The 25,168-nt window shown below is 42.2% G+C and overlaps 1 protein-coding gene across 1 annotated transcript; it reads right to left on the minus strand.

The window, feature by feature from the left end:
- Positions 1-634: 634 nt before the first annotated feature.
- Positions 635-23,720, minus strand: LOC139455888 (THO complex subunit 5 homolog). Its single transcript, XM_071237432.1, has 18 exons — positions 23,577-23,720; positions 21,806-21,949; positions 19,814-19,930; positions 17,718-17,815; positions 16,538-16,613; positions 16,198-16,268; positions 14,567-14,681; positions 13,361-13,493; positions 12,098-12,175; positions 11,888-11,934; positions 10,670-10,769; positions 8,577-8,688; positions 7,698-7,799; positions 5,954-6,159; positions 5,130-5,321; positions 3,218-3,333; positions 1,654-1,838; positions 635-1,007 (listed from the first exon to the last, which is right to left on the minus strand). Exons 1-18 carry the CDS (start codon positions 23,691-23,693, stop codon positions 944-946), a joined length of 2,073 nt encoding a protein of 690 aa, XP_071093533.1. The 5' UTR covers positions 23,694-23,720; the 3' UTR covers positions 635-943.
- Positions 23,721-25,168: the final 1,448 nt, after the last annotated feature.

The raw sequence follows: 25,168 nt of genomic DNA on the forward strand, positions 1-25,168 counted from the left end.
TACGCTGCCACCAAAGCCAAATTTGATTCGCCTGCTTCCAATCGTCTGCTGAAATTTGTCCATTGTGTATCAGTTTCTCCGCTGCTGATAGATGTCTTGGCAAACGAGAACCCTTCAGTTTTGTAGACCCATTAATGTGCCTCACATGTAGGACATGTACATGCGCGGATCTGTGGTTCTCACCTGGTATCATAACTGAACACCTGTGAAGATCCGGGGTCTTCAGCAAACCATACTTGCCCTAAAAGGTGAGTATGCTTGTCGTAAGAGGCAACTAAGGGGATCACGTGGTCAGACTCACTGACTTGGTTGATGCATGGCATCGTATCCCAATTGCATGGATCGAAGTTCATAATGTCAATCACTGGATTGTCTGGTCCAGACTGTATTATTTAGATACCGCAGCCATATAGCAGGAATATAGCTGAGTGCGGCATTAAACAACAAACAAACACAATTGGACGTTGCTGCTTTTTGTTGATTCCAACGATGGCAAATTATTAACGTGGTACTAAATGACATCACATGACATCATCACATGCTTCATGTCGTTGTCTCAATTCTGTGAATCGGTATCACGTACGCTTTTGATTTTAAACGAATATAAACATAACTCACATCTCTTTTGGTAAAGTTTTATTCCAGACATATTTCACATCAAATAAGCACGGTCCGATACCATGGTTACATGGTTACAAAATAGTCAGTACAAGGTTCCAGACATCATTCTCTTGTAATACCACTCATGTCACAAACATAATATGAAAGAAACAAAGTGAATATATCCGACAGTTGCAGCTGCAGTATTAAAAGGGTTGTTGGTTGTTTGACCTCATTGGTCTAAACAATCTCCATGTCTCTGCTGAACTGTATTAGCAGTTTCTGTGTCTTGTGACACCCAGCGGTGTTTCTGGTTCAGCCTGCGGTGTGATTGGCTGGAAAGCTACCGCTGTATAAAAATGCTGAGATCCGGCATGTAGCGATAGGGCTTCTTCCTGTTGGGTCCTCTATGAAAAGATAAGCAGAAAATATGTCATTAGACAAATCTGTAGTCATTGCCTGTTCATTCTAACCATGTTCAAATTTGGTCCCTATTGACTCCATTTGTGACCAACTCGTGATATTCCGGGACAAGCCGAATAGTGACTCGTGCCCCCCTCATGGCCATTTTTGCGACCAGGTTCCGTCTTAGCGCAAACTCACATATATTTCCCCATATATTATATATATTTCAGATGCAATTAAATGCACATCGGGACGTGCAGTATTATACAGTATGATTGAACAAATTAAACTGTGTCTTGGGGATGGTTTTAGATGCAAGACACATGCAAAATCAAAAATTGTTTCTGAGGGATTCTTTGACGAAGAACTTTAAATCATACGCGCATTCTGATTGGTTTGTCGTATTTTCGCACATAACATTCATGGATAGGGGGATGAGTCTTCTTGCAGGTTACGGAAAAGGGCGGGTGGTGACGAATGTATTGACTCGTGTGGGTTATTCAGAGAATTGGTCATCCATGACTTCATTGTGGGCATGTCTTAGCCATGCTCACCCCCGGAAAACATCTTTGGACACCCAAAGGTATCATCGAGTCTCTCATGTTGTTGTCCATGCCATGCCTGTATCAATCACACGAAATATCTCACCTGGCTGTCCGGGGGAACACCTTCTCCTTGGGGATCTCCACAGGTGAGGACACATCATGCGACTCGGTCTCCAGGTAGACGTCAAAACACATGAGGAGACGCTGAAGCTGATTCGACAGCAGCTGACCTTGTGACTTCCTTCCCACCAGCTCCTCGTAGTGGATGTTGACCTCCTCCTCCAGCTCCTAAACACACAAGCGGTGAGTGAGTGTGTGAGTGAGTGAGTGAGACCTTGGGTGGGTTACTAAGTGTTTGTTTGTTGTTTAACAACACACTAGCAATATTCCAGCTATATGATGGCCATCTGTACATAATTGAGCTTGGACCAGACAATCTAGTGATCGACATCATCAGCGTCAATCCACACAATTTGCATACAATGACATGCATGAACCAAGTCAGCGAGCCTGGCGGCCTTGGCCCTGTTCAATAAAGCAAGCTTTGCTCTAAGACAATCGTAACTTCCATACTTTGATTTACGACAGTCATAGCGCTAAGATTGCTTTGTGGAACAGCGCCCTGATCCTGTTAGTCGCCTCTTACAGCAAGCATGGGGTGCTGAAGACTAATTCTAACCGGGATGTTCATGGGTCAGCCAAAATTATAGGCTGGACTTGTGAGAGTGTGGAATCCTTCCTCTCAGCACACAACCGACCAGCCAAGCGAAGTTGCAAGTATGACACAGTGGGCACATGACCAGGAAAGACTGTGCAGATCTTAGGAAGAGTGAGTGAATGTTGTTTTACACCACACTAGCAGTGTCTGAAATAACTGCCTGCCCGCCCGCGGCTGGTAACTTTCCAGACAGGCTACATACAATTTTCTTCCACCTGCCTGACAGATAAATAGATAAATTTCAGACTACTTACGTATTCAGTTTTATTATGTATACTGTAAATTTTAAAATTAATTCAGCTCCAAATTAATACAACTACTGACCTTTCCCCTCCCCACCCCCCAAAAAATGCAACTCAATATTAATGCACCCCCCGCCTCCCATCCATGTATACATATATACTGTAAATTTTGAAATTAATGCATCTCCAAATTAATGCAACTACTGACCTTCCCCTCCCCCCAAAATGCAACATAATATTAATGCGTCCCCCGCCTCCCATCCCAATCTCAAATCTCAATCCTTATGGGTAAATAATCATGTCTGGAACTAGTGATCAGCAATCTGTTGAGGACAATGACAGATGCATTACATACACCCAATCCTCATATAATCAGTTCCTAGACAAGCACGGTGTGATGGGTTTAACGCCACTTTTAACATCATTCCAGTTATATCACGTGTGGCAGCTTAGTGTGGGAGGAAAGCCAAAAGTGATGTAGTTTCAGACGTTAACCACTTGGGTGAAACCCACAGGCACAGGTATGGTGCTGACAAACCTAGAAATATAATTGGGGCGAACCGGGATTCGAACCCACAATCATAGGTTTCTGGCATGCCCAAGGGAGTATCCCAACAGGGACTTACAAGTAAGAAAGACAAGGCTATCACCACACTGCTATATATATGGGTATTTCCCCTTGATTACTGATGTGGTTGGGATGTTACCTTGACATGAATGTCATTGCCAGCATTGCGGTCCGTCTGCCAGGTGATGTTGACAACAAACATGGGTGCCACAGCGGGGTAGTCGGGCGTGATGATCACTTGTGATGTCAGCTTGGCTGTAAGCATTTCACAAAAAAAACTGAAAACATTCAACAACAAAAAGGACTCGAAAAACACATAAACTCCAAGAAGCAGAAACTTTTCATCGCGGTCATTCATGCTAACAGAAATATGTCGGGGATGCTTCAAGGGTGTGTCCTCAATTTTCTATTGTGTCTATTCAGGGTGGCCCAGTTGTCCAAGGCACCGCGATTCGCTGTGCAGAGTTGTGTCCCTTGGGCATGCCAGAAACCTATGATTGGGGGTTCGAATCCAGGTTCGTGACGATTATGTTTCTGGGTTTGTAAGCACAATACCCGTGCTCATGGGTTTCACCAAAGTGGAAAACGTCTGAAACCTGCATCACCATGATCACGTGGAGCTTAAGCTGACACGCCGTGATATAACTGGATTACTGTTAAAAGCAACGTTAAACCCAACTCACTCACTCACTCTATCTATTCTGTTGTGCTTCTTATCTAGGATCAATTTACCTCCATAGCATGGCTTAATTTTGAGTCCGGTTCAATTGGATGCGTGAAATATCTTCAGCAACCCATGCTTGTCATAAGGGGCGACTAACGATATTGCGTAGTCAGTTTTGCTGACTTGGTTGATGCATGTCATCATATCCCAATTGCATGGATCGATGCTCGTGATATCAATCACTGGATTGTCTCGTACAGACTTTTTATAGACCGCCGTCACATAGCTGGACTATTGCTGAGTGTGGTGTTAAACAACAAACATCCCACCACCACCAAACCAGTTCTATTGAGGCAAAGCTAAAAGTAGCCATCCAATCAGGTACACTGTTCTTTTTGGATTGAACAAGCTGAGATCTCACCAGAATCCGACATCTTAAATATAACTGGGAACGCCTTGTAGCATAAGGTGACGTGAGGTGAAATTGGGTTTAACGTCGCGTCCAAGATTATTGCACTTATATAGCAACGTGAATGCACGTGTGTGCGTGTGGCTGCTTGTATTAGTCCGAACTGATGCCGATTTATAGTGCTAGCCCACTGAGATACCATGCCGCAGTTTAACATGAATACCCTACTCAGACACAGTATACAGTAAACAGTATACAGTGACTCCGAGCCCACCAGTCCTTGTTTTAGCCCCTTAATGCCAAGCTCCAGACAGGGTAACAACAAGTACCATCTTTTAACATCTTTTGGTATGATGCGGCCGGGGATCAAACCCCGGACCTTCCGCTCTCCGGGCGGATGCTCTACCACTAGACCGCAGAGGCTGTCTGTAGCATAAGGACTTCACGCCCATCTTGATACTCATACATCTTTCACAGCAAAAAACAACATTGATGACAGCCTCCTGATTAAACTAAACAGATGGAGTGCTCAGAGGTAGGAAGCTGTTATTGGAAGCTGCCAAGTCTGACTACCCGATCCCAATAGTCACCTCTTACAACAAGCATAGGTTGCTGTTGGCCAATTCTTTATCCCTAGGCAGTGTTTGAAAAAAGTGTTGCCTGCCCACCTTCCAAGTTACCTGCCCACATTCAGGCATTATAAATATTGAAAAATAAAAAAAATAAGAGACAAATAACGTCTTGATTCAGTTGAAAAAATGCAAACAGCTACTTGAGAATCTACAAGGCATTATAATAAAACTGAATACATTAGTAGTCTTAAAATTATCTGCCAGACAGTTGGGCAGGTGGAGGAAATTTGATGCACCCCAACAGAAATGTGACCAGCTACTGCAGGCAGGCAGGCAGTTATTTCGGATACTGTCCCTAAGTGGGATTATAAATGTGAATTATCCCAACAAAACAACCAGTACTAACCTGATCCCCTCTCCATAGTCAGGGTGAAGAACATGTCCGTCTCTCGCGCCATGTCGGTAGAAATAGCTGACCGTGTATATGGCAAGGATGCAAAGTCTTCGAATGTCGACCGTTGCCATGACGTCACATGGGACAGAATCTTGGCAGGAAAATTCTTCAAGACATCACTGCTGACCGGGATAGAGTTCCGCTCTGACACAAAGAAGACAAAAACATGACAGCCATGTAGAAAAGGCTCTGTAAGGATAACCACTTCAACCACTTAAAATGTTTGTTGGGGTCTTATAAAAGTACTTGCCAGTTAATTTAACATGAACAGGCTAGAAAACAAACAAACGATTGAAACCATTTAGAAATGAGGACTATTGTGATTCATTTTGTCACCATACAATATATACATGGAGTCAAACCTCGTTTACTTAAAACCAGATAACTAGTATCCACATGATGTAATCAAGGGTAGGCTTGTCAGATCTTCATACAAAAGGTTGTTAGCTAAGACCCTTTTGAAGATTGATTTATTGTTTGTTTGTTTGTTTGTTAAACATCGCACAAGGCAATATTCCTATATATGCCTATATGCTATATGACAGAGGCCTGTAAATAATAGAGTCTGGGCCAGACAATCAAGTGTTTGACATCATCGAACCAGACCCCCCATCCCATTAGTCTCCTCTTACAAACATCGGTTGACTTCACGGGGGAGAGAAGTATTGGATAGGTATTGCATAGAGTAAAATATCGGAGTTGAGTTAGACTGGACTGTTTAGTAAGCAAGGCACTAACAAATGATTACAACCCTAGAGGAACACTCTGGTACTCACCAAGGGAAGCCAGCTGTTGCAGCAGTGACAAACGTGACTTGATCCGACGCCGTAGCTTCTTGATGGTCTGCTGCATGTAGCTGGCACTCACGGAACTCTTGGCCTTCTCCAAGCCGTTGTCTCCCAGGAACTGCAGCCCCCCCAGCCACTGCGCCCACATGTAGGGCCGTCCCACCTCACACAGGTATTCACTGAACTCATGCATCCTGCAACATAGTCAGTGATGTAACCTAATGTTACAGACCCCCCCCCCACCACCACCAGCCACTGCGCCCACATGTAGGGCCGCCCCACCTCACACAGGTACTCACTGAACTCATGCATCCTGCAACATAGTCAGTGATGTTACAGCCCCCCCCAGCCACTGCGCCCACATGTAGGGCCGGGCCGTCCCTACTCACACAAGTATTCACTGAACTCACGCATCATCCAACATAGTCAGTGATGTTACTCAATGTTACAGCCCCCCCAGCCACTGCGCCCACATGTAGGGCCGTCCCACCTCACACAGGTACTCACTGAACTCATGCATCCTGCAACATAGTCAGTGATGTTACAGCCCCCCCCCAGCCACTGCGCCCACATGTAGGGCCGTCCCACAATATCATTAAAAATCAGATCTCTTACTCGATACGATTCTGCATGAAGACCTGTGGCATTTTTCTGTTTCCCCAGATAAAAATTTACAAATCGAGGTGGCAACGAAATGAAGCTGAATTGTTTTAGAAACTGATATATGATTGGCCTGACAACCCATGCATCCTTCATTTAGATTGGGCGGTCATAGTGAGTGAATGAGTATGGTTTTACGCCGATTTTTGCAGTATTCCATCAATATCAAGGCAGGGGACATATGAAATGGGGCTCACGCATTGTCCCCATGTGGGGAATTGAACCCGTGTCTTAGGCGTGATGAGCGAACTCTTTAGCCACTAGCTACCCCACCACCCCCTTGGCACGATCATAATTTGACCAGGTTTCACTTCAAATCTTGTCACAGAAAGATGTTATAAAAGACTTGATTATAATGACGTTGGTTTGTCCTACATCACACAGTTACATCCTTCAGCAGGTACATATACTGAACATAAAGGTGAGGTGAGGTGAAATGGGGTTTAATGTCACATCCAAGATTATTGCACTCATATAGCAACGTGCATGCACGTGTGTGTGGCTACTTGTACTAGTCTGGACTGATACTGATTCACAGAGCTAGCACACTGAGATACCATGCCGCAGTTTAACATGAATACCCCACTCATAATACATAATACACATTATACTGACTCCGAGCCAACCAGTCCTTGCTTTACCGAGCGCCAGACAGGGTAACAACAAGTACCATCTTTTAACGTCATTTGGTATGACACAGCCCGAGATCGAACCTTCCGCTCTCCGGGTGGAACTCTATCACTACACCACGGAGGCAGTCTTGAACAAAAACAGTAGTGAACACTGAGCACACAATTTTAAAAAAAATAGCCCCAAACATGTTTGGTTCAGTATAGTCAGTCAGTCAGTTGTTGATGTTTACCACCTTGTTGAAACCCACAAGCACAGGCTTGGTGCAAATAGAGAAAGAAACATAATCAGGGTGAATTTCGGATTCAAACCCATAATCACAGGTCTCACAGAATTCCATCACCTTTGACCAATAGGCCACCTGTGCCCCTTCTCCTTGGATGAGACACTGTTAAAACGGCTTCTTGATGAATTATACATGTAACTATAAACAGTGACTTACCCTTGTTTTACCAGTTCATACTGGTTGGCCTGATTGGGCGTGGTGTTGCCATGGTCACCAGGGTAGAGTTCATTTAAGATGGAGTCCAGAGACAGCAGGTCCCTGAAGAAACAAAATGTACAACTTTGCAGACTTTACTTACTGAAAGAGTAAAAATGACCTCAATAAGTGGTGAGGGCAAATGGGTTTAACACCATGTTGAAGATTATTACACTTATATAGTGATGTGTGTGTGTGTGGTCTTGTAATCTTCCGAAATAATGCCGGTTTTATAGTGCAAGTCCACAGAGATACACGCCACAGTTTAACATGAATACCCCAAACAGTATACTGACTCCGAGCCGACCAGTCCTTGATTTAGCCGCTTAATGCCGAGCACCAGGCAGGGTAACAACAAGTACCATCTTTTGGTATGACCTGGCAGGGGATCGTACCCCCAACCTTCCACTCTCCGGGCAGATGCTCTACCACCTGACCAGTGTGGCGGTCCGTTGAAAAAAGACATTGTTGGCTTAAGGCAGGTGTATGAATACAACATTCAGAGCTGATGATTCGATGAAACTGTCCACTAAAGGTGAAAACAATAAAGGGCACAGCTTTCTCCAAGATTAATTACAAGAAACAATAAGATGCCAATTCATTATTCCATTTATATACACAAACTTAACCAAGTTGAATCATCTGCATTCAATGGGAAATCTAGCTTCAAACTCGGGTCAGCTTAGGAGAGGGGACCCCGTTAGACAACTGACTCATCGAGTCATGTCATGTTGGCCATGTGATTTCATAAGAGCCAGAATAAGTTCAGTGACACCAGCCTTGTCGGGTGTTTCAAATGAAATAGAAGTATTGTTGAGAGGTGACATATGTCCGGCTTACCCGCCTGATATGGAGTTGGTGATGGTGTCCGGACCACAGTTGACCTTGACATTGACAGTGATGATCTGGAGGACCAGTAGGTAGTGGAAGGTCAGGTGGAGACTGCTGCCATCTGGTGGGAGACAAGGGAGGTAAACAGGTATATACATGACACAATCCTCACACAGCAATACCATGCAGAGGCAGGTGAGGTAATATGATGTTATGTGGGGGGTGAGGTGAGGTGAGATGACGGGATGGGAGGGGTGGAGAGATGAGGTGAGGTGAGGTGAGGTGCTAATGGGGTCAGGTTGATGACATATACTTACATAGTGCATGCATGCATGCCTGCTTGTACTAGTCCGGACTAATGTCAGTCTTACTGTGTTAGTCCACTAAGATACCATACCGCAGTTTAACTTGGATAACCCACAGTATACTGTCTCCGAGACAACCATTCGTTGTTTTATCCCCCTCTTGCCAAGCGCGAGGCAGTGTAACAACAAGTACCATATTTTAAATTCTTTAAGTATGAAGTGGCTGGGGATTGACCCACTTGCCTAGGCTCCGGGCAGATGCTCTATCCACTAGACCACGGAAAAGAACTCCATGCTCTTGGAAAATAGGGGGAGCACACAGACCCAGTCACACAGTGAACAAAAACATCTGGTAGGTGGACACTACCAGGAACTACTTTCACAAACCTCCAGACATAGATACATTGAGTGAGTGAGTTGGGTTTAATGCCGCTTTTAACATTATTCCAGTTATATCATGGCATGTCAGTTTAATGTGGGAGAAAAGTCCAAAGTGATGCAGGTCTCAGACGTTTACCACTTCGGTGAAACCCACGAGCACGGGTAGGGTGATGACAAATCTAGAAACATCATCGGGGCGAACCGGGATTTGAACCCACAATCATAGGTTTCTGGCGTGCCCAAGGGACGCATCTCTGCACAGCGAATTGCGGTGCCTTTGACGACTGGACCACCCGTGCCCCCTAGACATAGATACAATATCTGCTAACTTAATATACCGCCGCCTAATGTTCCCAGTTTGCACAAGAGTTTCTCGGTGTGTGCATTTCTGTTACTAAACATGGATTTGTTTGTTTGTGTTTTTGTTTGTTTGTTGTTTAACGCCACACTCAGCAACATTCCAGCTATATGACGGCGGTCTGTAAATAATTCAGTCTGGACCTGACAATCCTGTGATTGATATCATGAGCGTCAATCTACGCAATTGGGATATGATGACATGCATCAACCAAGTCAGCATGTCTGACCACCCGATCCTGTTAGTCACCTTTTACGGCAAGCATAGTCGCCACTTTTACGGCAAGCATGGGTTGCTGAAGACTACACATGGAAGGACGGTGTGGGGACATGAACCTGGGTCTTCGGCGTAACATCGAATGCTTTAACTACTAGGCTAAGCCACCGTCCTTCCACTAAACATGGAAGGACGGTGGGGTAGCCTAGTAGTTAAAGCCTTCGCTTGTCTTGCTGAAGACCTGGGTGCATGTCCCCACATGGGTACAATGTTTTAAGCCCATTTCTGGTGTCCCCGCCGTGATATTGCTGGAATATTGCTAAAAGCGGCATAAAACCATACTCACTCACTCCCTCCCTACTAAACATGGTAACACAATATTTGGTACTAAGTGATATATTGTGTGGTTAATTCCAGTATTGCATTCATCAGCACTGTTTAAAGATACATCAGAGAGTCAAATTACACCTTAAACATTCATTTCAAGTTTTCTATACGAGCAGGCTTTTTTTACAAAATGAGCGTCAGAACTTCTCTATTTCTCAGGCGGGAGGTAGGGTAATACATGAATTCTTACATGAGTTTCATAAAATCAGTTTGACACACATGTGAGTGTAATCATTTGTTATTACCCAATATTTCTTAATTCTGTCAGGATTTCCCTTTATCAATCTTCAGCTATAATGTCGTTTCTAGTGTGACGTCATTCTGACATTATGTCGCAACAAATTTGGAATGACTTCAACAATCCTGTCCGGATGACGTAATCAACACACTGGTCCACGTGAAGTGAATATTTGCAAATACAATTTTTATGAACTCGGTTATGTGAATCCACCAACCTCTTGTTGTGACATCCAGTATAACAGACAGCGGGTGTTTGCGGAGAACTTTTGCCTTCTTGTCTGTCTGCCTTGCTTCCACCGTCTTCCTCCTCCGCTTCTGCAACATTGGCCGCAAAATCCATATTATACAGTTTGATGGACCAACATTTGTGTTTGGTTTTGAAGATTTCAAGGAAAATTCAGTTCAGATTCAGAGTGGAGCATGAAACGATCTCAGTAAAACTTGCCGAAAGTCAAAGTCTAAGACCGCCATAGGGACGCCTACACTTTTCAGTGGACTTTGATTGGTTGACAGTCTGAATGTGGCTGATGGTTTGTTGTGACATCACATATGCAGGTTTCGGATTACACTTAGAGAAGAACCCTTGACCTATGAGGAATTAAGGATTATCTGTCCCGAGTGAATGAATGGTATTAATCCTGAGCCTTTGGCAAGTGACTTACAGCATTCATTTACAAGGGACAGATAACCTATAATTCCAAGTGAGTCTGTATATGGCTTGTTGACATTTTAAATTCTTAGTTATTCTATAAATGACTTGTTGACATTTAAATTCTGAGTTATTCTATACATGACATGTTGACATTTTAAAGAGAAAATGAACAAAACATAAGAAATATCAACCCTACATAGAAACTTCAGTGAAGGCAGTCAATTGTTCAGATGACGTCACGTAACCAGTGATGACACAATCAATGAATGATGTGATATCGTATTTTTCTCAACAAAGAATCAGAGTCATGTCACATGGCTTCCATCAGCCAATCAACATTCAGAATCATAAAAACGTACATAGCTTCAATCAGCAAATCAACATTGAGAATCACATTAATGCACATGCGCAAATATCGGAAAGTTCATTAGACATGCTCATTCCAGGCTTATGAGTAATATTGTCTTGTAGCCAACTAACCACAAAGTCCCAAATTGAGTTTAAGTTGAACCTCAGGGTTAGAATTGGTCTTCAGCAACCAATGCTTATCGAAAGAGGTGACCAATGGGATCAGGTGGTCACTGACATGGTTGATGCATGTCATCGTATCCCAACTGTGTAGATTGATGCTCATGTCAGTAACTGGATTGTCTGGTCCAGATTTAATTATTTACAGATCGATGCCGAGTATGATATTAAACAACAAACACAAACAAACAAACATACATCAAGAAAAACCTTACATATAGTTGACCTTGAATGTACTTGACCATGAACTCACCGATTTAGATGTCTCCTGCTCCTCTTGATCGCTGTCACTCTCCTCATCTAAAGGACAAGGTTAAATACTAAATGTAACAAACATACCTGGCTTCGAATAACACGATTAAAGCACCAAAAAAGATGTGAAACTTCGGAAACAAAGACACCTTTCCCTTATCAACTAATGATGCCGCATTCACACATTATCAACATAAGTAGTGTGACATACCTAAGTCTGGTGTCGCCGTGGTAACAAGAGACCTGGCAGCATCAATATCTCCTTCTATGGTTACTTTCAGCTGTGTGTCTGGCAACAGAAAGAAGATGATAAATACACAATAATCTCAAGTTTTCTAAACAGGAGGGAGAGTGAGATGGGTTTAACACCATTTTTTAAGTATTGCAGTTATATCTTTGTACAGGGACACCAATACTCACCAATACTCACCACAAGCCTCCTTGTAGACACTGGCCTGTAGGTACAGGGAGATAACACCCATACTCACCACAAGCCTCCTTGTAGACACTGGCCTGTATGTACAGGGAGATAACACCTATACTCACCACAAGCCTCCTTGTGGACACTGGCCTGTATGTACAGGAAGATAACACCCATACTCACCATAAGCCTCCTTGTAGACACTGGCCTGTATGTACAGGGAGATAACACCTATACTCACCACAAGCCTCCTTGTAGACACTGGCCTGTAGGTACAGGGAGATAACACCCATACTCACCACAAGCCTCCTTGTTGACACTGGCCTGTATGTACAGGGAGATAACACCTATACTCACCACAAGCCTCCTTGTAGACACTGGCCTGTATGTACAGGAAGATAACACCTATACTCACCACAAGCCTCCTTGTGGACACTGGCCTGTATGTACAGGAAGATAACACCCATACTCACCACAAGCCTCCTTGTGGACACTGGCCTGTATGTACAGGAAGATAACACCTATACTCACCACAAGCCTCCTTGTTGACACTGGCCTGTATGTACAGGGAGATAACACCCATACTCACCACATGCCTCCTTGTAGACACTGGCCTGTATGTACAGGGAGATAACACCCATACTCACCACATGCCTCCTTGTAGACACTGGCCTGTATGTACAGGGAGATAACACCCATACTCACCACAAGCCTCCTTGTAGACACTGGCCTGTATGTACAGGGAGATAACACCTATACTCACCACAAGCCTCCTTGTAGACACTGGCCTGTATGTACAGGGAGATAACACCTATACTCACCACAAGCCTCCTTGTAGACACTGGCCTGTATGTACAGGAAGATAACACCTATACTCACCACAAGCCTCCTTGTAGACACTGGCCTGTATGTACAGGAAGATAACACCTATACTCACCACAAGCCTCCTTGTAGACACTAGCCTGTATGTACAGGAAGATAACACCTATACTCACCACAAGCCTCCTTGTAGACACTAGCCTGTATGTACAGGGAGATAACACCTATACTCACCACAAGCCTCCTTGTAGGCGCTGGCCTGCATGTACAAGACATACAGTGGTCGGGGAAGATGGTATGCTGTCTCATGCTGCTCGCACACTTCATCGTACTGCATCCCTAGGTAGCCCTGCACTGGCTTTGTGGCCTACAACAGGAACAGCATCCAACATCATCAGCCTCAATCTACCTCTATAATTCCTCTGGACAATGATCATGATAATCATCACATGAGTGAGCACACACAAAGATCTTATGATGTAGTTATAAGTAAACACTCCATAACTTTAGTCAGAAGTCCAAGTGCAGTAAAATCCATTTCAGTGTAGTAGGTCAGGGAATAATAGTTCATATAAGGGACTGGTCATTTATTACAGACAGGTAGTTCCCAAGAGGTGTTGATGCACTGTTGTGTTGAAAATTATTACCCTCCACTAATAGTAGTCATAGTTTTGGATGGCCCTCCCAAAGTCCTTAAAAGACAAAATGCAAACGCACTATATATATTTTTCATTACCCTCAATAAATATATGTTGGTTGGTTGGTTGGTTTGTTGTTTAATGCCGCGCTCAGCAATATTCTGTAAATAATCGAGTCTGGACCAGACAATCCAGTGATTGACAGCATGAGCATCGATCCACGCAATTGGGATCGATGACATGTATCAACCAAGTCAGCGAGCCTGACCACCCGATCCCGTTCGTCGCTTTTAACGACAAGCATAGTGGCCTTTTACAGCAAGTATGGGTTCCTGAAGACCTATTCTACCCCGGAATCTTCACGGGTCCAATAAATATATGTACTATTTTTAATGACCCTCCCCTAGAGATTGTCATATTGTTCGGATACCAGCCCTGATTCCCTCTCACCCACCAACCCGATATAATAAACAGCCGCTCCCTAGCAACACTTAAAGTCTTCAGAAAAAGAGGACAAAAGACTGATGCTGAGGGCTTTCTTCCACAGCAATCACAGTGCTACGATGATCATAACTCCCATACTTAAACAAAGGCTTGTGACAGTCACTAAGATTGCTTCATGATACAGGCCAGGGCCCTGTTCCACAAAGCAATTGTAGTGCTACGACTGTTGTAAGTCTACGTTAAAGAATGGGAGTTACGATCATCTTAGCGCTATGATCGCTTTGTGGAACAGGGCCTTGGCTAGTAGTCTCCAAGGTGGTCCCAACTTGTCAAACAGCTCATGTGTAGCCATGGTTACCTGTAGTATGGACTGCAGCTTGGGCTGGAGACTCTCGAGGTGGTCCTGCTTGGTCTTGATCTCCTGTGTGATGTCCTCTCTCTGAGTCTGAGCCTCCTTCAACTTGGAGGCCAGTCTGCAACAACATGCAACAACAAGTTAAACAACACATAATACTAGGTTAAACAACACACAATACCAGTTTAAACAATGCATAACAACATGCTAAACAACATATAGCAACATGCTAAACAACACCCTACATGGATCAACAACACAATAGTCTTAACAACAAAACACAATTTAAACAAGTATTTGTCACAAAGTGACGAAATGTCCCCCACCTGTATATACACCATAGTACCAAATATGAAGACAATCCAGCGATTAGTTCTTGAGATATCGCGGCAACACCGTTTTCCAACTCCAAAAGCAGATTTGCCTGCTGTGACCTTGAAAATGGGGTCAAGGTCACCAAAACCGACTGGTGTGTGCGGAGTCTGTATATACACCATAGTTCCAAATATGAAAACAATCCAGTGTTTAGTTCTTGAGATATCGCGGCAACACTGTTTTCCAACTCCAAAAGCAGATTTGCCTGCTGTGACCTTGAAAATGAGGTCAAGGTCACCAAAACTGACTGGTGTCTGCGGTGTCTGTATATACACCATAGTTCCAAATATGAAGACAATCCAGCGATAAGTTCTTGAGATATCGCGGCAACACCGTTTTCCAACTCCAAAAGCAGATTTGCCTGCTGTGACCTTGAAAATGGGGTCAAGATCACCAAAACCAACTGGTGTCTGCGGAGTCTGTATATACACCATAGTTCCAAATATGAAAACAATCCAGTGTTTAGTTCTTGAGATATCGCGGCAACAAACAGGTGTGACAACAACAAAACATACGTCATCAATACTGATCAACAACATATAAGAACATGCAACAACAACATAAGACTGATTCAACAACACAACAGGCTCAGTGGCACAGTTCAACAACACTCAACAACACATAAACATACATGCTTGTAACACATTACACACAGACACAGCTCAACAACATGCATGTACAAAAGGCGTAACAATAAACAAGAATACACCCCTGCAACAGCTTTGACAACACACAACATACTTCAACTCTGATTGCACAGAACAGTTGCCTGACAGAACTAGACACAGCAGTAAACGGACAACGACACACATGTATAAACAGAACACTGACTGTTTCCTGACAACTAGACACACACATATATACAGAACACAGTTTCCTGACAACTAGACACATGTATGAACAGAACACTGTTTCCTGACAACTAGACACATATATAAACAGAACACAGTTTCCTGACAACTAGACACACATATTAACAAAACACAGTTTCCTGACAACTAGACACACATATTAACAAAACACAGTTTCCTGACAACTAGACACATATATAAACAGAACACTGTTTCCTGACAACTAGACACACATATTAACAAAACACAGTTTCCTGACAACTAGACACATATATAAACAGAACAGTTTCCTGACAATTAGACACAAATATATAAACAGAACACAGTTTCCTGACAACTAGAAACATATATAAACAAAACACTGACTGTTTCTCAACAACTAGACACATATATAAACAGAACACTGACTGTTTTCTCTGTTCCAGCTCCCAGTCTAGTCTGGCCAGGGTCCGCTGATGTTTGTCCTTCTTCGTCAGCTCCTAGAAACACAATGACAAAACCATTATCAAGTTCTGAACTGTACACGAAGTATTCTCAAATGGTCATCATTTTCTAATTTATTTGAGCAAGGGTAGAATTTTCACTGGCATTATATAATAATCATCCAATACAAATTATTTCATCGTCATCAAAGGCATTACGGGCTATGAGGCAAGAGGCAAGAGGCAACAAAAGTGATGCTGTCATAAAGCTGGAATTTTGCCAAGTGCATCGTTAACCAAACAATCAAAATACATAAGCTACTCACTGGCTTGGAGATGTCTGCAGGCGCCTCCTTGTAGAAGTCTCCCACTGATACCAGCTCAATCTCCTCGTCCTTTGACCTGTACAAGACAAAGTAGCCATGTAACATGGACACGAACAAATAATAATTTGGCTTCCAGTTCCACAAAAACAACACAATTATTCACTGGACATTTCATGGATGACCTCTAACAAAATGTGTTGTGTCTACAAAAGAAAAGAGTATGTCTTGAAGCAAAACAATAACCACCAACAAAACTCCTGCTCCACAATGTGAGCCAAGTATGAGTATCAATGCAGGTCTATGTTGAAGTACAGGAGCACACAATGTGTAAAATACAATGTCGGCTTTGACATATCCACTATTTCCCTACCGAACCCTTATTTTTTTAACTCAAATTCACTTGGTGATCACATCCCAGTGTCCAAAATAGCTGCCTCCCCACTATCATGACTATCCCTTGGCTGACATTTCTGTTGAAATTTATTCTTACCTGCCCTCGAGACACTTGGTGATCTCCTTCTGGAGGTGTGACTTACTTGAACTCGAGACACTTGGTGATCTCCTTCTGGAGGTGTGACTTACTTGAACTCGAGACACTTGGTGATCTCCTTCTGGAGGTGTGACTTACTTGAACTCGAGACACTTGGTGATCTCCTTCTGGAGGTGTGACTTACTTGAACTCGAGACACTTGGTGATCTACTTCTGGAGGTGTGACTTACTTGAACTCGAGACACTTGGTGATCTCCTTCTGGAGGTGTGACTTACTTGAACTCGAGACACTTGGTGATCTCCTTCTGGAGGTGTGACTTACTTGAACTCGAGACACTTTGTGATCTCCTTCTGGAGGTGTGACTTACCTGCCCTCGAGACACTTGGTGATCTCCTTCTGGAGGTGTGACTTACTTGAACTCGAGACACTTGGTGATCTCCTTCTGGAGGTGTGACTTACTTGAGCTCGAGACACTTGGTGATCTCTTTCTGGAGGTGCGACTTACTTGAACTCGAGACACTTGGTGATCTCCTTCTGGAGGTGTGACTTACTTGAACTCAAGACACTTGGTGATCTCCTTCTGGAGGAGTGACTTACTTGAACTCCAGACACTTGGTGATCTCCTTCTGGAGGTGTGACTTACTTGAACTCCAGACACTTGGTGATCTCCTTCTGGAGGTGTGACTTACTTGAACTCGAGACACTTGGTGATCTCCTTCTGGAGGTGCATGGCTTCATACAGCAAGTTCTGCAGCTGCAGGTGGTACTGGTCGATCCTCTGCTTGGCCTGCCACACACACAACAGCAAATATGGAGTTAACGCCACTTATAATATTGCTTGGGATAGTTTTATATCATGTCAGCATAATGTGACAGGAAAGACGAACAAGGCCCAGGGATAATATCCTGTGCAACCCACAAACACAGACAAGATGCATCCAGGACAAATCTGGGGTTGAAGCAGTGTCTGAAATAACTGCCTGCTCGCCTGCCCATGGCTAGTGAAATTTCTGTTGGGCTGCATGAAATTTCCCACCACTGGCCTGACTGTCTGGCTGATACTTTTAAGACTACTTAGTTATGTATTAAGTTTTATCAGAACTCCTTGTAGATTCTCAAGTAATTCTGGCATTATTGACTGAATCAAGGCATGATTGGTCTCTTATCTTTTGCAACTTAAATATTTATGTCCGAGTGGGGGCAGGTAACTTTGAGTGAGTGAGTGAGTATGGTTTTACGCCGCTTTTAGCAATATTCCAGCAATATCACGGCGGGGGACACCAGAAATGGGCTTCACACATTGTACCTATGTCGGGAATCGAAACCGGTCTTCAGCGTGACGAGCGAACGCTTTAATCACTAGGCTACCCGACCACCCCCAGGTAACTTTGAAGATGGGGAGGCAACACTTTTGGGTCACCTGCCCGATAGACTAGGGCAAGCAATTCTGGTCAATGCACTGGTCTTAGCACTACAACTATCGTAAGCTAATGTTAAAGTATGGGAGTTACGATCATCTTAGCGCTAAGATATCTATGTGGAACAGTGCCCTGGTGCCTATCACTCTAAAACTAAATCTAGGGTACCAGCAACTAGCAAACACTAATTCTATTAAATGAAGGACCATTTTAAGTTCCAAATCTTCAGAAAGTGATTTACAATGTTTTCAGTAATCAAAATCACTTAATATCTTAGATGTTGCCAATGCCAGTACTGCATATTACAATATTTTGATAGTCAGCTTCAGATTACAACATTTTTTATTTCGACTTTAAGCTTCCTTTTCATATAAGATGTGTGTTTTTCCAAAAAGATATGTTGACAGCATTGTATGCTCTCAGAAAACCACCTTGCTGTCAAGTGAGGTCACAAGTCAGATAGTGTCAGCACACTATGATCCCTTGGAACAAGGTCTAAGTGCCAAGGTAATAATGCTCGGTAAACCTACTGCAATGTCAATGGTCATGGTCAATGTCTTTAGATCTGTCTTACATTTTTTTGATAGATCAAAAAACACAGTACGTTATTATCTGACGTTATTGACGTTAAGGTTCTGCTATATGCTATCATTATAAGGACTAGTGGACTGAAACTGTTAGTTTCTACCACTGTTTACTGTGTACCATTTTTGACATTACAGCTGACTGAATGCGTGTATCCTGTGAGAGTCAGATGCTGCTTACATTTGTCTGTTTTTGTTTAACGCTGCACTTAGGATTCCAACAATATGAGGTGAGCTAAAATTGGGTTTAACATCGCGTCCAAGATTATTGCACTTATATAGCGACGTTCATGCACGTGTGTGTGGCTACTTGTACTAGTACGGACTGATGCCGATTTATAGTGCTAGCTCACTGAGATATCATGCTGCAGTTTAACGTGAATACCCCCCTCAGACACAGTATACTGACTCAGAGCCGACCAGTCCTTGTTTCACAACCCTAATGCCGAGAGCCAGACAGGGTAACAACAAGTACCATCTTTTAACGTCTTTTGGTGTGATGCTCTACCACTAGGCCACGGAGGCGGTTTCCAACAATATGAAGGCAGCCTGTAAACAATCAAGTCTGGTCCAGACAATCCAGTGATTGACATAATGAGCAACGATCCACCCGCTCAAAATCAACCAATTCACCTTACAGCAAGCATTGATCGTTGAGGCCAAGACACAGGGACCCACAGATGTTGAATTTACCAGTCCAAGTCATAGCGTACAGGTCAATATACAGTATATATCAAATAACGCAAACATTGAGAAACTATCCTGTGTTCTATGAGAACTGACCTCACTGGTCCCCTCTCGGACCTTGCGACAACGGAAGTGAGCAAGACGGTTCAGTTTCTTCAGGACAACAAACTGCAGACTTGCATTGATTCTCTTCTCCTCTATTTCTTCTGCATTCTGTAAATATCCAGACAATCAAAATAAACTGCTGGCCAAAAGAGAGCATATTCTTGAAAATCAGATTCGACCAAAACATTACAAATATTATCAAAACAATACTAGGCTGGTAACAGTCACTGAACCACTGCAAACTTAAGATACAAACACAACTATGATACCCACATCAAACACATCACAGAGCTCCAGATAAGCTGCGTTTCTGCAAAAAATACGCATCAGAAATGCAGAAATATGCAGTAAAATAAAATCCAAACGTATCAAATACGCAACGAACATTACAGATACGCTACAAAAATAAAACTTGTGCGTATCATCAAAATATTGTGAAGTAACCCTGCGTATTCGATTAGCAAATCAGCAACTTATTTTGAAATTATAAACGGGCACTCCGTCGACCTTGCAAAATTCGCCAAACTCCACGATGACAGTTACATCATGATCATTTGCCATCACACTTTCTTGTGGAAGTATCATGGTATTTTTGAGTCCTATAAACATGATAAAGCTCTCGAACCCACATGAAACCAGTTTGCAGGGACTAGATGAATAGTGTTTTTAAATATTTAACTTAAATACCCATATGTGTAAAAACTAGTGGGTAACCGAAATTTGAATACCCAGATAAAATTACTGATACCCAATGATTTTAAAATGCATGGGTAAAATACCCACAACACCAAAAGCTTTTTCTGGAGCTCTGTAGCCACAATCAAACATGTATGTACTTTCTTTTGCCAGGTATTATAAACTAAGCAAACACAAACGGTTAACAATGATATTTTGAACAGTAATTCAGTAAAAGCATGGTTGACAGCTGAGTCATGTTAATGTGAGTGGGGTTTTAAGCCACACTTAGCAATATTCCAGCAATATCACGGCTGGGGGACACCAGAAATGGGCTTCACACAATGTACCCACGTCGGGAATCGAACCTGGGTCTTTTACGTGACGAGTGAACGCTTTAACCACTAGGCTACCCGACCGCCCCCATGTTAATGTGGGAAGAAAGCCCAGTCTTGATTGTTTACTCCTTGGCTTTGGTGAAACCAACAAACAAGAATTATACACAGGATGGATCTAGCATTCCAACCCAGGATAATAGCATGCCACAAGGGATGCCACATGTGCAACAAGGCATGAGGCACCTCAGACAACTGTGGCCTGTCTTGTGGATGAGTTCTGTAGTGTTAATGTGGGTATGAGTCTAATGGCTATTCATTTGCTGGTATCTTTACACCTATTTATCATTGTGTTGTCATGGCAACATCTGTCATGCATGATATATAGCAGGGATTTATCGGGACCTGATCAGAGGCTTATGTCTGCAGCAAATGTCCGTAAAAACTCGAAAAGGAATTACAAATTTCCTAACACATTGTAATGATTATGTTCATTTTATACAGTAATACTAAAGCTAAGGCTTTGAAGAATCTGTATAGTGAGTATAGTGTTTGTTTGTTCGTTGGTTTGTTTAACGCCGCACTCAGCAATAATCCAGCTCTATGATGGCAGTCTGTAAATAATCGAGTGCGGAAAAGACAATCCAGTGATAGAAATCTTGAGCATCGATCCACTCAATTGGATACAATGACATGCATCAACCAAGTCAGCGAGCCTGACTACCTGATCCCGTTAGTCGCTTCTTACAACAAGCATAGTCGCCTTTTATGGCAAGAATGGGTTGCTTAAGACCTATTCCAAGCTCCCAGACATTAAATAGTACGAAATCCTGAGACAAATTGGAAATACACCATAGAAATCAATAAATCCAAACTATGATGGGGGAAAAAAAGGACTTTACAACCATAATACATTGCAATTTTGAACACAGGATTCAAACAAACACATTGTGTTTACCAGTGGCTAACTTACAGCCTCTTTGTTCTGCTTCAGTTTGTTTATGTCCGAGACTGAAGCTCGCATGATGTCACAGGAGGTCTTGAAGACTTCGAGGTCATCGTGTGGGTCATGACTGTCCACCTCCTCCTCCTCCTCCATGTGGAACAGTATCGGCTCCTGCAGGTATATACGTAACCATGGTAACATTAGAACATGTTGAGTGAGTGAGTTGGGGTCTTTGAATAAAGATTCCACACTGAAACCAAAAACCACTGGTGTTTTCATCTTGTTTTCCAAAACCTGTACTGTTTTTTATCTTGAATCCTTATAACTTAACATGTTTAAAGTTCAGTGCCGATTAAAATAAGAACACATATTCTGAGGCAAGTGATTCAGGGAGAGATTGATATGTGGATCTTAAACATTGTTTAAAATACTTATAGGCCTGGGATTTATCTAGATCTGCTCAGAGGCCGATATTTGTCCACACGTCTGAAGCAAATGTCAGTACATATTCCTAAATTGTAATTAAACATTTCCCAGTCTATACTCTTATGGAAATAATGTTATGGCTTTGGAGAGGTAACTTGCATTTCACTAATCATGCATATAACAGGACCAATACAGGAGTAGAGTTTTAAACATTATTGCATTGTATGCAATGCTAAAGTAACTCTGAATTTTGGAAAACAAAAACTGTAAAAAAGACTAATAATCAAGGCATATATGATGCTGAAAGCTCTGATCGAAAACAGGACAATCCGCAACGGTTGTCCGGAATCACTAAAATATTTTTTCGGAGTATTTTTTAAAAATCTTTTATTATATTTTGACGAGGAAGATGATTTCTTCAGAGGACTACTGTTTAAAAAAACATGATTTTCCCCATTTCCGTGGAGATTTCACATCCCTGAATTTGGAAGAAAGAAAAACAAAACAATTCCGAATTTGCTGACAAGGGCACCTTGTTGAGTGCTCAGAGAAGTTAAGTACACTGTAAATCCTACACCGCACATTGGCAGACTTCTTACGGGATGGTTTGTAGCTCCAGGTAGTGACATAGAAAAACTGACACTAAATGATAAAGGGAGGAGCATGACAAGAGGATAACCACAGCTGTAACATGGCCACCGATGTGCTAACACATTAATATGTCTACACAATGGATCATTTTCATACGTTCTCTCAACCAGCTTTGTCATTGTCAACATAACTTCTTGTTCAACAGCTTAACATCATATCTACATACCTCAAGCACGGGAGAATGTAACTAATGATAATAATAAACAAACTCACAAAAACATGTAGATGGCCTCATTTGCGAGTTTGTTTGGTATTATTATTATTAGTTACATGGTCCTGTGCTAAAACACAATTAGACACATAACTTACAACACAATTTCACAATATCATGATGATAGATCTCACCATGGATAAACATTTTGACAATCATTGATTCTGTAATTTAACATGTTTAAGATCTTGATTGTGAGGTTTGCTTGATATTTTTGTAAATCTTTTTTTAGTGATAACATGAGGTGAAAATACAACTTCCATTTAGAGGGTAGTTCATCCAACCAAATTATGCCAATCATGATATCAATACTTTGTTTTGTCATACAAATTAATTAAAAAAGATATAATATATCTCATGTTCCGTTGAGACCAAAATTCGTTGTTCAGTTTTTCGATTGTCCAATAATAACTGCTGCCATTCCATCACCTCCAATGAACGAAAACAGGACAACTAATGCCGAACACTATCTTTTGTGCAATTTTGATAAAAATCGTTTAGCTATCCAACCTTAGACGCCAGGCTGTCGATCGACTTTGTCTTCTTCATGTCTGGGCTGCTAGATGTAATCTCTGGTTTCAAGAGCCGCTTCTTCTTCTTATCCTTTACGTCTAATTCTTTCGACATTATTGTATGTGAACCGGAATACGCGAAATCTGAGCGTGCAAATGGAGTTATCTCCCCTGTACCCTCGCGGGAACGACTCCATATTAGAAAAGCGCGAAATTCAAATCAATATTCATTGCCTGCTGAGCCGTCCCAAATTCTATTTGCATAATTATTTCATTGGTGCACTGACTGATTTTAATTTTCTTTGTTTTCCGCTTAATCAGTGACGAACTTCTTTTATGGCGGAGGAATGTGATTCACGTAAAAAGCATGACTGCACTGATTTAATATATAGAAAATATATAAGTGAAAATATCTACATAAATGACCACCTGTCATTATATGACTTGTCAACGTTGAACTGACGTAAATCAACAGTTTGTGTACGAGCTGTCTCGTGTAGGCCCACATAGTTCCGTCAACGTGTTATGTTCACTGCAGTGAAATATCAGGTGTTATGTTCACTGCAGTGAAATATCAAGTGTTATATGTTCACTGCAATGACAATATCACTTTTCTCAACTTCAGAAAACTCAGTTTTTCTCACTGAAGTATATAATAAATATAGTAATGGAGAAAATATACTACCGGTACATGTGTTGCACGTGTCCTTGTGATTAATTATTTAGTATATTTGTCTTTTTGATACGTGTAAATTGGGTATTACTAAGTTACTCGTCGTATTTAATCCTTTGTCTGTTTTTTTTGCAAGTTCTTGTCTTACACGTGCGGAAGCGGCCATGATGGACAATGCCGTAAACCGGACGTGTATGAGTTTACGACATAGCCTGTCGCGAGATTTTGGAAATCTGGGTACAAATAGATATGGACAGGGTACAAAACGACATGGTTACCGAAGTCTGGGTACAATTTAATATATCGATTTGTACCCAGGGTACATTTCGATGGTACCCAGATCGAGAGCGACTCTATCAGCTACAGTTGTAGGAGATATCATAAGGGAGACCGTGTATCAGGGGCAAAAGTAACACGGGCAACTTATATTAATGCAAATCAACACCAGAAACAACTCTCGCCAAGTTCGTTTGTGCCAAATGAAACATCATCACAGTAGCCTTAAAATTCAGTATCATTTGAGGTTCCATGTCCCGTCGATACATTATTATTTCGGATGAAAGGCGATGCTAGCAAGTGTTACAATCGTACCCAATCATGGTTCAATTGTAACGGGTGGATGGATCAAATGTAACACACAAAGGTCAAATGTAACAAACTGTTTAATATTGAAAATACACTAAAAAAGAACTATGAATATGAATAACTTTGTTTGAACTGGAAACAACTGTACATTCGTCATTCATCGTCATCTGATTGACGTACTTAGCAAAACTGTGTACATTTTGAAGAAGATTTCAATGTAAAATATCACATTGGGAAAACCATACTATAGTGGATTTCTTATGGTTTGCAATGAAAAGACGTTTGGGATTATCTGCCCTTGGGCAGAGGTGAAGGTTGGAGAGAATAAAAAT

The sequence above is a fragment of the Haliotis cracherodii genome, unplaced genomic scaffold (assembly GCF_022045235.1).
Source record: "Haliotis cracherodii isolate W230 unplaced genomic scaffold, xgHalCrac1.p SCAF_11, whole genome shotgun sequence".
Taxonomy (NCBI): Eukaryota; Metazoa; Mollusca; class Gastropoda; order Lepetellida; family Haliotidae; genus Haliotis; species Haliotis cracherodii.

Bases quoted from the DNA above. Each gene is read 5' to 3' on its own strand.
- LOC139455888 (XM_071237432.1), bottom strand. From the start codon at position 23,693: ATGTCGAAAGAATTAGACGTAAAGGATAAGAAGAAGAAGCGGCTCTTG. The intron at 16,269-16,537 runs GTGAGTAGCTTA...TTGTGTTTCTAG, and splicing joins CTGCAGACATCTCCAAGCCA to GAGCTGACGAAGAAGGACAA. The intron at 1,008-1,653 runs GTGAGATATTTC...ATCTTTTCATAG, and splicing joins GTGTTCCCCCGGACAGCCAG to AGGACCCAACAGGAAGAAGC.